This window comes from Salvia hispanica, chromosome 1 (assembly GCF_023119035.1).
Source record: "Salvia hispanica cultivar TCC Black 2014 chromosome 1, UniMelb_Shisp_WGS_1.0, whole genome shotgun sequence".
NCBI lineage: Eukaryota > Viridiplantae > Streptophyta > Magnoliopsida > Lamiales > Lamiaceae > Salvia > Salvia hispanica.
Genome location: NC_062965.1, coordinates 1005287 through 1020863, shown reverse-complemented (window position 1 = coordinate 1020863; position 15577 = coordinate 1005287). Strand labels below are relative to the sequence as shown.

At 34.3% G+C, this 15577-nt stretch overlaps 1 protein-coding gene and 1 pseudogene across 2 annotated transcripts; one reads left to right on the top strand and one right to left on the bottom strand.

The window, feature by feature from the left end:
• Nucleotides 1–2493: 2493 nt before the first annotated feature.
• Nucleotides 2494–5465, top strand: LOC125200942 ((+)-pulegone reductase-like). 2 transcript variants are annotated; one of them, XM_048098793.1, is made up of 5 exons: nt 2494–2691; nt 3434–3611; nt 3918–4084; nt 4494–4576; nt 4900–5465. In XM_048098793.1, the coding sequence occupies exons 1-5, from the start codon at nt 2500–2502 to the stop codon at nt 5279–5281; spliced, it is 1002 nt and encodes a 333-aa protein (XP_047954750.1). In that variant the 5' UTR covers nt 2494–2499; the 3' UTR covers nt 5282–5465. The 2 variants fall into 2 exon arrangements, with proteins under 2 accessions (XP_047954750.1, XP_047954749.1); XM_048098792.1 differs by having other exon boundaries at nt 2494–2724.
• Nucleotides 5466–10422: 4957 nt separating this feature from the next.
• On the bottom strand, nt 10423–14537 carry LOC125200943 (annotated as a pseudogene).
• Between the last annotated feature and the right edge of the window lie 1040 nt (nt 14538–15577).

Genomic DNA, 15577 nt, shown 5'->3' with positions numbered 1-15577 from the left:
AAACTGTGTTGATATTTTCTTGTACATGTGTTGATATCCATATGTCGTATTGTTGATATTTGTAATACACTATGTTGATATAAAAAAATCCACGAAAATTACCATATGATAACATAATAACGATATTAACCTTTTGCTGATATTTGTCTACTATTTATTGAAATTTGTGAGTTTTAATCTCATCCACTCATTTCAAAATCTAAGGGTAATTTATTCATAGTTTTAGATTATGGTGTTACAAGTATTATGAGAGTACCTCCATGTATAATACACTATTTATGAAAGAGATATAAGATATTGATTATTCTATTTATTTAAATATTTAATCATCATCAGAATTCATTTTATACGTAAACATAATAAAATAATAGCTTCATACTTTGTATTAGAAGATACTACATCTGTCCCTAAAAATTTGATACACTTTACTATTTCGATTCGTCCCTGAAAATTTGATACACTTTACTATTTCGGTTCGTCCCTGAAAATTTGATACACTTCACTTTTACCATTTTTGGTAGTGAACCTCATATTCCACTAACTCATTCCTATTCACATTTTATTATAAAACTAATACTTTAAAAGTAGGACACACATCCCACCAACTTTTTCAACTCACTTTCCATTACATTTCTTAAAACCCGTGTCGGGTCAAAGTGTAGCAAATTTTAGGGGACGGAGATAGTATTTCATATATTAACTAGTTATTAATTAACTATGATAAGATTAATTTTCTAATTGGGGATCACTATCACTTTTGTTATAGTACTTTTAGTTTTTTATAATTTTAAATTTGAATGTTATTCATGGAATTTTTGTTTATGGAACTTTTTGATAGTATATTGAAAAGAATAAAATGTACTAGTATTAGTTTTTAGATCATCTAATTATTATTTAATTATTTTATAATTTAACATAGTACTCCTATATAATATTCATACAATCAATCAATAAAAATATTAACCAAAAATTACACTATATAATTAATCATATAATTAATTTAATTTATAAGTATTTAATGCTAATAGACTTGCAGTTATAATTACATATTTTATTTATCTAAATTTTTTTATATATAAATAAAAGAGAAATATAAGTAATCACCTAAAATATAAAATGGATGACGTGATTGCTTTCTCTATTTATGTTTAAGATGATCTTGACAATAATTATGAAAATTGATTAAATATTAAATATATAATAGTGTATGCATTATACGTGGAATGGGTAGAAGCTTCCATATAATTTAGAGTGTTGGAATTATGAATATATTATATTTACATTTGTAAAAAATCTATTGGTAGTCCCCCTGTCCCACTACATGGATATCTTTTGGGCACGAGATTTAAGAAAATGATATATATTGAGTAAAAATGAAGAGAATAACATATGAGAGATGAAAAAGTAAGAGAGATAAAGAGAAAATAAAGTACTCCATCTGTCCCAACTAAATTGAGTCGTATTTCTTTTTGGGATGTCCCAACTAAGTTGAGTCATTTCCTTTTTAAACAAAAAACAAAACATCCAATCACTCTTACTTTATTCCACTCTCTACTTTACTCTCTCATTATTTTTCTACTTTATTCATTTCTCCTAACTTTTCAACACAAATTCTAAGTTTTCGTGCCCAAAAGTTATATAAGTTGGGAGGGAGTAAGAAGGAGAGGATAAAGTAAGAGACAAGGATAAAAGTAAGAGATAGTTAAACTTTGTTTTTTTTTTTGAAAAAAAGGAAATTGATCACTTGTGGTAGGACAATCCAAAATGGAAAGTTGATCACCATTCATTCCTAGATCTGGTTATATGTTTTGGTCCCCCTCGACCCCAATCGCCGTTCATTCCTAGATCTGGTTATATGTTTTGGTCCAATTAAAATACTATTTTTGTTAATAATTAATGGCTTATTTATCTCATTTTGACTTGATTAATGAGTTAAATATGGATGGACTTAATAACAAGTTAAATATGTATCGAAACATATAGGTTAGGACAAAATATGTTTTATTTAATATACAAACCTAATTTTAGACTTAAAATACAATTACTCTACCTAATGGACCAAAATATCTTTTTAAATAAATATGCAAGGCAAAATTTAAACTTTAGTCAAAATAAATAAATAATAAGCAAATATTGTGCCGCATATTTATGAAAAGAGTTAGGCAAATGTAGTGAGGTTAATACCTAATGACTCACAAATACAATAAAATTTGCAGCTATAACCTAAAGTCATAAAGAGAAAAACACACTAAGACCCGTTTAGGGTTTAGGGTTTCCTAATATGGCATGGTGGGGCCCACGTAATTGGATCTTTTTTCAAAGTGTTGAAGAATTGCGGCTGGTTAGGGATTTAGGTGTTAATTTTTGTTTTTTTAAAATAAGTGCTTTCGCAAAGAGCAAAGTCTAAGAAGAATAGCACGGACCAAGAGATTTTCTAGGGCTTTTCAGATATAAAACAATGAAGTTGAACACCAGAATTCCACCGGAATTAACTGCAAAATGGGTGAGGAAATTAGCAACAAGCAAGTGATACTCAACAACTATGTCAAAACATCTGTTAAAGAATCCGATATGTTGCTTAGAACTTCCAAAATTCAGCTCAAAATTCCCAGCGGTTGCGACGGCGCCGTTTTGGTGAAGAATCTCTACTTATCCATCGATCCTTACATTCTTGGCCGCATGAAGAAGCAGGTGCCCTATTTGTCTTCTTACACGCTGGATTCTGTAAGTTTTTTTTTTTTTTTTAGTGAAACTTTTCTTGTTGAAATTATTTTTTCCTTTCTTGTTGGAATAGAATTTGTTATATAGGTCTTGATTTAAATTGGGGTCCTTTATTTTTTATTTTATTATATATTCCCTCCGTCCACGAAAAATAGGACGCATTGTGAATGCCACGGATTTTAATGTAGAATTGGTAGGAAAAAAGTAAGACAGAAGTAGTGTTAGAAATGTGAGGTCCATATTATTAATAACAGAAAAAAGTAAAAGAAAAGTTGTTGAAAACTTTTCTTTTTTAAATGTGCTCTAATTTTTTTTGGACAACCAAAAATGGCAAATGTGCTCTATTTTCCGTGGACGGAGAGAATAATAAAATATTGTGTAGATGCTCTCATTGGAATATAATAGTATTGTTTTTTTGATGAATAGTGGGAAGAAATAAAAATTGTATTTTTCCATAGTTAAAATGTTGGTTTATGTCTTTTTGAGGTTCTTGTTTGATAAATAGTTTGAGATTTTGGGGAGAAAAATAAAAAAATGTATCTTTCTATTGATAAAATGTTTGTTAAGACTTTTTGAGGTTCTTGTTTGATGAATAGTTTGAGATTTTGGGGAAAGAAATAAAAAATGTTATATATACATTGATACAATGTTGGTTGCATCTTTTTTTTTTGTTTATAAGATTAGTTCATGTTTGACTTTTTTCTGGTGACAGCCTATTTCTGGATATGGAGTGTCGAAAATACTGGATTCGTCTCATCCAAATTTCAAGACGGGCGAGCTAGTTTGGGGGTTTACTGGCTGGGAGGAGTATAGCCTTATTAAAGATCCAGACATATTGTTTAAGGTTCATGATAAAGATTTGCCTCTCTCTTATTACACAGGGATTCTTGGTGAGTTTCTCGAGCCCATTGTGATGATCGGCTTATTTAGCTTGTAGCCATTAAATTTTATGGTTGATTTCTGCTTCCTAGTCTTGAGTTGTTTATGATTCTGCACAAGTTATTTATCTAGTCATGTATGCAGTTAAACTGTTAAAGAAACAAACTTTTGATGAACTATATATGCTTGAATAAGGAGGTGAATAAATTGGGAAATGTTGGATCTGTGGCGTGTATATTGATAATTTCTGAAAAATAACGATACGAGATGTACGAATGTGAGACTAAAAATCAGCATGTTTCGTGTTATCATTTTAGGCATGCCTGGCATGACAGCTTATGTCGGTTTTTTCGAGTTTTGCGCTCCCAAAAATGGGGAAACTGTGTATGTCTCTGCTGCATCCGGAGCTGTTGGTCAGCTCGTTGGTCAGTTTGCAAAGACCGTAGGTTGTTACGTTGTTGGGAGTGCAGGGAGCAAAGAAAAGGTCAGCATCTAATGGCTTATCAAAAACTTATTGGATTGGTTGTCGATTTCACTACAAAAAAAAATGCGAATCAATGACGAAATTAGTGACAACAGCGGAAATTTCAAAAAGTAGTGACGGATAAGTGACTGAAAACCATCAGTCACTAATTGGTAACAGAATAGTTCATCACTAATCGAATTTACCATGGTGGCCGCCTTTGAATTTTGTCATTATCCGTCACTAAAATATTTTGCTAACAAGCTTTGCATTGACGGATACGTCGATATCCGTCACTAAAATTTTTTGCTAACAAGCTTTGTATTGACTGAATCTGTTAACTTGTCACTAAATCTGTTAAGTGCTTAAACCTGTTAACTTGTCAAATGTTTCACATTTGATGAACAAGTCGGCTGTTGCATTGATGAAGGTCGATCTCTTGAAGAACAAATTCGGGTTTGACGAAGCATTCAACTACAAAGAAGAGCAAGACTATAATGCAGCGTTGAAGAGGTGACCTTTTGCGGTTTTGCCTCCCTATGATCTATCATTGCTATAAAAATGTGTATACTTATTTAACATTGAAGAATAGTTAGTAATTTAATCACATAATACACAAATTTCATAAAAACTACTAAAAAACAGCGAAGTTTGGTAAATCAACTGAAAAAACTAGGAAGTATGGATCAGTTCGCAATCATCCCACATATGTGGATAACAAATCCAAATACAGTATATAATTTTTTTGGTTAGCTTTTTTGAAAGAATTTGACCAAATTTTATAGTTTTTCAGACAATTTATCGGATAATACTCACAAATTTGTGTTGTTCATTAGGTACTTCCCCGATGGCATAGACATCTACTTTGACAACGTGGGAGGGAAGATGCTCGAAGCGGTGCTAAACAACATGAGACTCCAAGGCCGTGTTTCTCTTTGTGGGATGATCTCCCAATACAACAGCCTTGAGCAGCCCGAAGGCGTCCACAACTTGCTTAACGTAATAATAAAACGGGTCCGTATGGAAGGATTTTTCACTATCGACCACTACCATCTCTACCCGAAGTTCCTGGAGATGGTTGTGCCTCTAATCAAGGAAGAGAAGATCACATACGTCGAAGACATAGCCGAAGGCATTGAAAGTGCGCCTGGGGCTCTCGTTGGCTTATACTCCGGTCGCAACGTCGGGAAGCAGGTCGTGGTGGTTGCTCGTGAGTAATTCTATTTTTCGCAGTGTGAATCATCGAAAATAAGGAAGGACTTAAATAAGGTTATAATCATGAATTTGATGTATTGTTATTAATTGAAACAGGAAGGACTTAAATAAAGTTAATCATCACAAATAACACAATTTGTATTGCAATTTTATGACTATAAAACTATTGCACAAATTAAGATGCTAACGCCTCCAATCCTCCGTCTCTTACCTCTTCTCTTCATTATTTTTAGCTCCCATTGTTTCACTTTTTATTTAATTTATTTATTATAAAATTTAATTAAAATATGAGATTTCTGAATTTTAACTTCCATAGACGTCTCTGGTAGGGATGACAATCGGGTTGGCCCAGCAGGTTTCGGGCCAACACTACCCGAGTTATGGGTTAATAAGGTGCGGGTTAATCCGGTAGTGGGTTTTTTCGGGTTACAGAAGTTCAACCCTAATTCTAAAAACTCGGGTTTCGGGCTAGCCTAACGGGTTAATCGGGTTGCTACCAATAAATTTAACATGTAATCAATCAAATAAATAATGTTGAAAATTAGCTATATTTATAAAATGTAAAACATTTAATCATGATAAATTTGAGATATATGCTTAAATTCAAACATAAACACGATTAAATACTAATATTTGAGATTTATGTAATATAAAACAATAAACATCAAGAAATTCCAAAGCATTTTTTTGAATTTTTAATGTTTTTCTTAGTGAATTTGAAGTTTTAATTTATTTTATCTATTATTATATTAATAAAATTTAGTATATAATTTATATATTTAATATAAAATTGAAAGTTATTTTTTTTAGTTATCTATATTATAAAATAATCAATGAAGTGTTGAATTAGGAGTCAAACAAATCGGGCCAGCCCTTTCGTTTTCGGGTCTGGCCTTAATGGGTTGCGGTTTAATCGGGTGCTGGCTAATCGGACTGTAATTTATCAGTCTAGAAATTTTCAACTCTAACCCTATAAATTTAGCGGGCTATTCGTGCTAGCCCACGGGCTCAGCTCATTTAGCGGGCTATCCGTTTACAAATTATATTTTAATATTATTAATTCATATTATTTTCATTTTTCAATACTTATTAAATTGACTCTTATAGTCTCGTATTGTCATATCTCATTTAAATTATTTAAATATTTAATCATTTTGCAATTCGTGTTGTTATCATGTCGTGTTAACCCGAAATGGTTCGTGTCGTATTCGTGTCTGAGGGTAGCGGGCCGTGTTCGTGTTCGTGTTTGGGATTTTCTTAATGGGTCGTGTTCGTGTTTGTTGTTATCGTGTTCGTGTCGTTATCGTGTTGACACGATAACGACCCGACACGGACGACTTGCCATCTCTAGTTTGCATAACTTTTTAAAACCCGTATTTCACAATTGATTTATTCTAATTTTGCTTCTGATTAAGATTTTGGTTTTAAAATGGTTTAATATAAATCTATAACCATAATTCAGCCAATGAACTATTTAACTAACATTATTTTGTTAAATATTTATAAATTTATAGGCAAATTATCCTATAATAATATGCACTGACACGATAATACGCACGGCGGATAATTTGACACACAAATTTACCAAGAATTCCAATATAGTAGGAGAGAGGCACATCCATAGAAGGGATCTTGAATATAGCCTCAGTAGATTTGATGATAGAGTATTCCTCCCAACCCGCGTCATGCCACAAATCAAATCACCTTTCTTGAATTTTTTATTAGAAGAATCGCCTACTTTGGCATCTCCACACCCCTTAATAACATATTTATTAATGTAAATATTTGACAAGCAAAATAGCTAAGTTATGAATTTAGTAATACATGTATATTTGAAAAATAATTAATCTTTGCCATTTTTTTGGAATTTTAGACATATTACGATAATATATCCAAAATCTGATAGAAGCATACATGACTATGAAATCCCGAAAAAGACCATGCATAATGTGAAGGAAAATGGAAAACATGGACCTCACCGGAGGTAAAAGAGTCAATATAACTGCTGCTCCATCTTTAAAGAATCAAACCCTTCACGTAGTCTTTCAATACAATCCATTTTTCACTGTGTTTGGTTTTGATTTTATTCTAAATTGAAGTGATTTGCTTCCTTAAATAGGGAAAACATTTATTGTTTTAGGGATATCTCAGTCAAAGGCACACGATGTAAAATGAATTATGTCTACTCTATTCTCTATTCTGCCTAATTTATTAAGGGATCTTAACGTCTAATATCATCATGAAACTTTTCAATACTTAGTTTCTCCTACAAACATTAAAATTGACCTAAAATATCACAAATTTCCTGTTATGTGTTGAAAATTTGGAAGTGCAATAAATTGAAAGGATTAATTTTCTCAAGCGTGAAATACGTTTATTTTTAGATGTGCGGGGCTGGTCCGAGGAGGAGTACTATAAAATTGACCATTATTGTAAAAAATAAATGCTGGATTTATTGCAGCAGTCCTTGAAAAAAAATGACTGCGGAAGAGTAATACTAATACTCCCTCCGTCCCGTTTTAGCAGTCTCATTAACTTTTCAGTCCTCTTTTTGTAAAAATAATAAAAAATAGTTAAAGTGGAGAAATGGTAAAGTTAGAGAGACAATAAGAGCACTCCCAATGGGGGTGGCGAAAATCCGGCGAAAAATCGCCGAACATCGCCGGATTATCGCCGGCCGTTGTGGTGAAATCGGCGATAAATCGGCGATAATCTTACCGTTATTTCGCCAAGCGGCGTTTTTTCGGCGATAAATCGGCGATATTTAAATTTTTTTTTTTTTTTTTTTCGGCCCAACGGCTATTTTTACATCCCACCCCTATAAATATTTCCTCCACTTCCTCCATTCATCACCCACAATCTTCATTCTCTCCATTTTCAATCTCTTCTCCCAATCTTCAATCTTCATCAATCTTCCAAAAATTATGAGCTTTTGGAAGAAAAATTCCCGCTCGGGTAAGGGTAAGGGTAAGGGGAAAGAGTCGAGTTCACAAATTCCCAACACGGATGAAGCAAACGAGCAGTGGATGCACTCGTTGTTGGCGATGGGTTCTCCTCCCGGCCAACTTCCATACGCGGGTCCGTCTCCTTTGCAGGCTCCTCCGGCGCGGAGACTTTCTCCGTACTTCAACTCTGCCGGCAGAATGCCCTCTCCAGCCGACGATGTGTATCGGCCTCAGTTCGACACCCCCGGATCAACCCCAGGCGACCAAGAATCTCAGGCCGCGACACTGAGCGCGGAGGACTTCGAGGTGGAAGAAACGCCCACCGAGCCGCCTTCTAGGAGCGGGAGGGGGAAGGAGCCGGCGTCGTCGGCTGCGACTGATACGGGTTCCGATGAGAGGCCGAAGCGGGTAAGGACTACTTACACTCTGCAAGAGTCCGAGTTGATAGCCACCTGCTGGGCGGACACGTCACAGAACGCGGAGCGCAGCAACTACCAGACTGAGATCATATTCTGGGAGCGGGTTGCCGCGAAGTACAGGAGCCACAAGACTGCCTCAATGAAGGACCATGGCAGCGAGGCGATCCGTCGGCATTGGGAGCGCCTCATGAGGGACTGCGGCCACTTCAACGGTATTTATTCTAACTTGTTGGCGAACATGCCCAGTGGCCAGAACGAGCATATGGTCCGAGATGAGGCCATGCAGAGGTATTGTGGCCAGTACTTGTCGAAGGGGTTCAAGTATTGGAACATCTACGATAAGCTGAAGGATCTCCCCAAATTCCGGACGGGGATGCACGTCGCGCTGCACGGGAAATCGGTGCGCTCGCGACTTAGCGTTTCGGAGAGCGAGGGGAGCGCGACCCACATCGACTTGAGTGGGGATGGTCCGCACGAGCGCCCGGAGGGAGCGAAGAAGGCGAAGGGAAGGCGGAAGGGGAAGGGCACAACGTCGGAAGTCGAGTCGGAACCCCACATCGACTTAGAAAAAGCCACTTATTCGAGCAATGTCGCCAATCTGACGCAGATGTACACGCTGTACTTCACCGGCGGCGGGACCCCTGAAGAAAAGGCGGCCCTCTGGAAATGCATCCAAAGCCTGCAGATTACGATGGGCCTCGATCCCGACGCCCCTCCGGCCCCTCCGTCTTAGTTTTTTTTTTTTTAAAATCTTTGTTTATTTGCGTTTTTTATTTGTAGTTTTTTTTTTCTCGTTGTATTATATTTTCCAATGATTAATACAACGATGAATTGTTCATTATTAGTCTATTTATTAAATACATTTGTAGGGAAAATTAAATAATATAAAAAAAAAATAATGATGTAAAAATGAAATGTTGAGTTAGGGAGAAATAAGGGAGAAACCAATGTAGCAGTTGGCTAAAAACTGGGGATAAAATGTGATGCTGATGTGGCGCTGATGTGGCAGGAGTTAGGGAGAAATAAGGGAGAAATAAGGGAGTGCCATTGGGAGTGCTCTAATATAGATAAGACTCTTCTCTATATTATTCTCTCTCTTAATTTACCATTTCTCCTCTTTAACTATTTTTTATCATTTTTACAAAAAGAGGGCAGAAAAGTCAATGGGACTGCTAAAGTGGGACGGAGGGAGTATAATACTAGTACAATAAATATCAATAATTGATCAACCATCGGCGGCAGATTCAAAATATAATTTGGATAGGAAATTTGTGTTCACAACTTATAACGTTTAGAAGATTGCGATATTTTAGTTTAATTTAAGTCCACATAATGGTGATTGAATTTAATCTCCATGCCTGGCCCATGAGTAATTTCAATTTGATTGAAAGATAAAAAAATTATATTACAAATTTCAACATGAAAATATTAATATTATAATATTATAATTTAAGAATAATATTACTCCCTCCGTCCCAGATAATTTGACTCAGTATTCCATTTCGGGCCATCCCACATAATTTGTCCCATTTCACTTTTACCATTTTTGGTAGTGGACCTCATATTCCACTTACTCATTCATACTCACATTTTATTATAAAATTAATACTTTAAAAGAAAGATCCACATCCCACCAACCTTTTCAATTCACTTTCCATTAGATTTCTTAAAACTCGTGCCGGGTCAAAGTGTCCCAAATTATTTGGGACGGAGGGAGTATTATGGTGTATCTAATTAACAACCTCCCAATACTGTGACTGAATGCACAATATGGGATCCAAATCCGAACTATTCAGTGGTATTACATGTATAAAAACGTTAATTCTTTATTGAAGCTTACACATTATTTTAGATATGCATTAGTACACAAATCAATCCTCACCGTCCATTAAATCAAGATCGAAAGGACCAAATTGATCAATCACGAGCCACAAGAACAACTTGCTTTCCCACATTCCGACCGGAAAAGAGTCCAACCAAGGCAGCTGGCGCAGCCTCAAGTCCTTCAACAATGTCTTCAACATAAGCCAATTTGCCTTGTTGTTCAGAGGCAACACCATCTCCAAATAGTCAGGGTAGAGGTGGAAGTAGTCGAAGACGACGAATCCTTGCATTCGGATTTTCTTTATAATCACATATATCAAGTTGTGTGTCGCGTCTAGCTCCTCCATGTCGTACTGCGAGATCATCCCGCACACGGCGATGCGGCCGTGGGGTCTCATGTTAGGGAGCACCGCATCGAGCATTTTGCCTCCGACGTTCTCAAAATATATGTCGATCCCATCGGGGAAGTACCTAGTTAGTATGAGAAGAGTACTATCGGAGAAAGTCTTCAATATTGCTAGTAGTAATTAATTTTAGAGCAAATTGTTGGAAAAGTCACGAAGTTTGGTTAAATTCATATTCGCGCTCCTAATTAAAAAATGAGTTGTAAAAACTATAACGTTTAGTTATTTTCGCAATTATCCAAAGATGCAATATTATGGTGAATTTTTTTCCGGTGGGGCAGCCGGAAAATTATATGTAGACGTCACTACTAATGAGATACATTATATGCATATAGGTGATCAGATATTTTTACCTTTGGACGGTTGTGAACAAATCTAAATTCCTTAGTTTTTTTAGATTGATTTTTAAAGTTGTGAAAGTAATCGACCAAAATGCATAATTTTTCATGATATTTACTCTTTATTTTTCCATCATATGGGCAAAATGTGCGTATATGGATCGGGTTGGCCTGACCCATAATCTTATTGGGCCTAAGATTTATGTGGCCCACTAACCTACGACAATACTACCTCCGTCCACCAAAATTTGTTCGACTTTGACCCAGCACGGATTTTAAGAAATGCAATGGAAAGTGAGTTGAAAAAGTTAGTGGATTGTGGGTCCTACTTTTATATATTAGTTTTGTAATAAAATGTGAGTAGGAATGAGTTAGTGGAATATGAGGTCCGCTACCAAAAACGGTAAAAGTGAGATGAGACAAATTTTGGGGGACGGGCGGAAATGGAAAAATGGGACAAATTTTGATGGACGGAGGTAGTACTATGATAATGAAAACAGTAAAAAAGAGATTGCTAAGACTTAAGCATCTTAATTAAAGCTGAATTATTTTAATTATATTGAAATTCCTTTAATTATTACAAGGATTTTGTGTTTGATAAAATAATTTTGATAACTCTACCACTTAACTATACTTTTTCTTAATCACCTTAATCCTATGCGTTTGGAATACATTTGACCCAACTAGCTCGATAGTGAATATTATGCACGTTTTATTTATAACTTGAATTGCACTGTACATATATAATAATGTTCATCAAGCTTACCAATGATTATTAAAAACGAAACTTACTATATTTGTTGGAATTATTTGTTTGCCACATGGAAATTTAATATGGATGTATTGAATAACTTAAATTAAATGTATGTTATTAACTAATAATGAATTATTTTTTTTCATTACATCCCTATATATATAGTTAATTAATTTTGTCAATTTATATATACCTACCTCTTAATGGCCTCATTCAAATCAGGTTCTTCTTTGTAGTTGAATGCATCATCAAACCCCAGTTTGTTCTTCAAAAGATCAACCTTGAACAAAATAATTTTATAACTAAATTAATTTTTAAAAAATCATAAAGTAGCTGCAACACAAAAAAATTAAAACTGCTGCATCAGGATGAAGATAATTGATCAGGTTAGTTTTTATTAATTTTGTTTTATAAATTATTTTTTAAAAAAGAAGTTGAAGAATAATTTTTATAAATTAATTTCAAAGAATACTTAAGAAACCTTATCTTGTGATCCTGCGCTTCCAACAACATAACACCCAAATAGCTTAGCAAATTGCCCAACAAGTTGTCCTACAGCTCCTGATGCAGCCGATATAAAGACGATTTCGCCCTTTTTCGGGGAGCAAATCTCATAAAATCCAACATATGCAGCCATACCGGCCATACCTTTCACAAAAATGTATCGTCAAAATATGCACTGACGGACGCAAACTATTTTATTCAAGACAAAAACTTCTATAAGCGCATTTGATGCACAATTAACTGTAGTATTTATTAACTAAGGTTGTTATGTTTTAATATGTTGATTATCTATTAAGTAGAGTAATTGATATGTTGTCGCTTGTGGGACCACATGATGAAGTGGCAGTGTGCATATGAAACAACCTCATTATTCGAATTCAATGTATGGGTATGTATGGTAAAAATAAATTTTGATCAATGCAAAATTTGCATATCAACTTTAAAATTCGCTTTGAAATCACCGGCTGTTGATTTGTTCAGATTTTGCAATTAATCAAGATTTTGATTCTAACATGATTAAATATAAACTATATATAATTCAACGAATGATTTATTTTCATTTAGTATAATATGATATTGTTTCGCTACATCATTTTGGTTGACGCCCAATATTGTTATGCAAATAAGTCATCAAATCATGTCAGCCCCAAAATCTTGCTTGAGTGCAAATTCAAAACAAATTAATAGTTTGGTTGCAAAATCTGAACAAATCAATAATTTATTAATTTACGTGCAGATTTTAAAGTTGATATGTAAAATTAGAATTTGACAAAAAATTTACTCCCTCCGTCCCCGATTAGGAGTCACAATTTGATCGGGCACGGATTTTAAGAAATATAAAGAAAAGATGGTTGAAAAAGTTAGTAGGATGTGGGACCCATTTTTATATTAGTTTTATAATAAAATGTTAGTGAATTGAGTTAGTGGAATGTGGGACCTACTTACTATTTATGGTAACAATGAAGTGTGATTCTTAATTGGAGGCGGACTGAAATGGAAAAGTGTGACTCTTAATCAGGGAAGGAGGGAGTATAATTTACAAGCAAATTATCCCGTAATAGTATCCACGACACGACTTGAGACATTACACGTATTTCGACGAAGTAATTTACCTAGAATTCCAGTGTAGAAGAACAGAGGCACATCTATAGAAGGGATTTTGAATATAGCCTCAGTAGATTTGATGAGAGAGTACTCCTCCCAACCAGTCATGCCCCAAATCAAATCACCTTTCTTGAATTTTTGATTCGAAGAATCCACTATTTTGGCAACTCCATATCCCTCAATAACCTATGTAATAATGAAAGCATATATGTACATTTGTTAAATAGTTATTTTTTGGAATTATAGACATATGATGACTATTCTCTTATACCAAACTAATTAACTAAATACTCCCTCCATTCTATAGTAATAGAGGCATTTCATTTTCTGTATTCATTTTGGAAAAATGATAATACATAATTAAAGTAGAGAGAGAGTAAAGTAGGAGAAAGAATAATGTAAAGATGAGTCTTATCTATAACATTCTCTCTCTTACTTTACTTTTTCTCTACTTTAATTATTTATAATTATTTTTTCAAAACGAGTGCGCAAAATGAAATGCCTCTATTACTATGGAACGGAGGGAGTATATCATAATTTTTATTAGGTAATGACATAACACATATTTGGTTAAAAGGATAAATGATCGAATTCACCCAATCTTTAATGATTATATTAAGCATTTTCATTCATAATAATAATAGTGTTTATAATTATACTTGATAATATATCCGAATCTGATTGAAGCATGTATAAATAATCCCGAAAAAGCCCATTCGTAATGTCAAGAAATACATAACAGTAAACTGACCTCTCCGGGGGTAAAAGAGTCAATGTAGCTGCCCTCTGTCTTCGCCATGCGAGATCGCATGTAAGGATCACAAGATAAGTAGAGATTTTTCACCAAAACGGCACCGTTGGGAATATTCCGTTCGATTGCGGAGGTTTTCAGAATCAAATCAGATTCTTTTAGAAAACCCTTCACATAATCTGTCAATATAATCTGCTTGTTTCCCACCATTTTCACTATGTGTTCTGTGCGTTACTATTCTTCACTGACTTGCGTCTTTATATAGAGCAAAATACTAAGTACATTACTAAAAAAAGGTATTATCATCCAAATCAAAAATGGGAGGAGCAATAATTCAACTAGCATTAAATTCATTTATGTTTAGATTTATATGAGGTGAGGCCTATAAAATTGACCATTCTTGTGAAGATAAATATAGGATTTATTGTAGCGGACCATAATTTTTAAAAAATGACTGTTAGTGAGTAATTGAGTAAGGTACTTAGTAGTTACAGTGTACAATGTCTTCTTAACACGTGTTCATCGATAAGAATGAAGTACTATTACATCGTGAGAAGTGTGTCAGTGACAGGGTCCTGGTATTTTATTTTTCTTCTGAAAGAAAGCTGATAATCTCTCTATATATTTAGTTAGCTTATTTTATGTTTTATTATTCAGTTATTATGTTTTGATTTATTTCTAGTTAGGATTTTATTTGTTTTCCTAGTTTATAGAGATCTTTTTGTATCCCACGTATTATAAATATGTGTAGAGTCTTTTATTATTATTAAGTACAATGAATTAAATTAATATTTATCATTTTCTCAATGAATCTCTCTCGATTCACGCCAATTCATCTCTATTTGTGCTCTACCAATTGATATGGAAGATAAACCTTATCAAGTTGGTGCTTTCATTAGGTTCTCATACTCCAATTGATTTACTTTCTACCACCATGTCCGTCTTATTGTCAAACTCTCCTCCTTGGTTTTCTAGTGTTAACCCCGTGAGATGGATTTGGATATTCAGGAATATTTTGATTATCACTTGTTCTCTGATGTTGATCGTTTTTTTTTTGTGAGGTTATTTTTTTGACCATGCAGCATCTATATGGTTCCACGAGTATTGACGCTCGAATCCTGATTGCTCATGGAAAGGATTTTTGGATACTGGATTGGATACTGGTAGTTGAATATTTAGCAAAAAAAGAGGCATTGGCTAAAAAGGAGGCCACATTTGATTCTATCGTCGAGACTGTTGCAAAAAACGACGATGAG

What these genes read in the sequence shown, in the direction of transcription:
- LOC125200942 (XM_048098792.1), top strand. Translation starts at nt 2,500, where the DNA reads ATGGGTGAGGAAATTAGCAACAAGCAAGTGATACTCAACAACTATGTC. An exon ending in TTATTACACAGGGATTCTTG is followed by an intron (nt 3,612 to 3,917) that starts GTGAGTTTCTCG and finishes TTATCATTTTAG; the next exon opens with GCATGCCTGGCATGACAGCT. An exon ending in GTGCAGGGAGCAAAGAAAAG is followed by an intron (nt 4,085 to 4,493) that starts GTCAGCATCTAA and finishes GCATTGATGAAG; the next exon opens with GTCGATCTCTTGAAGAACAA.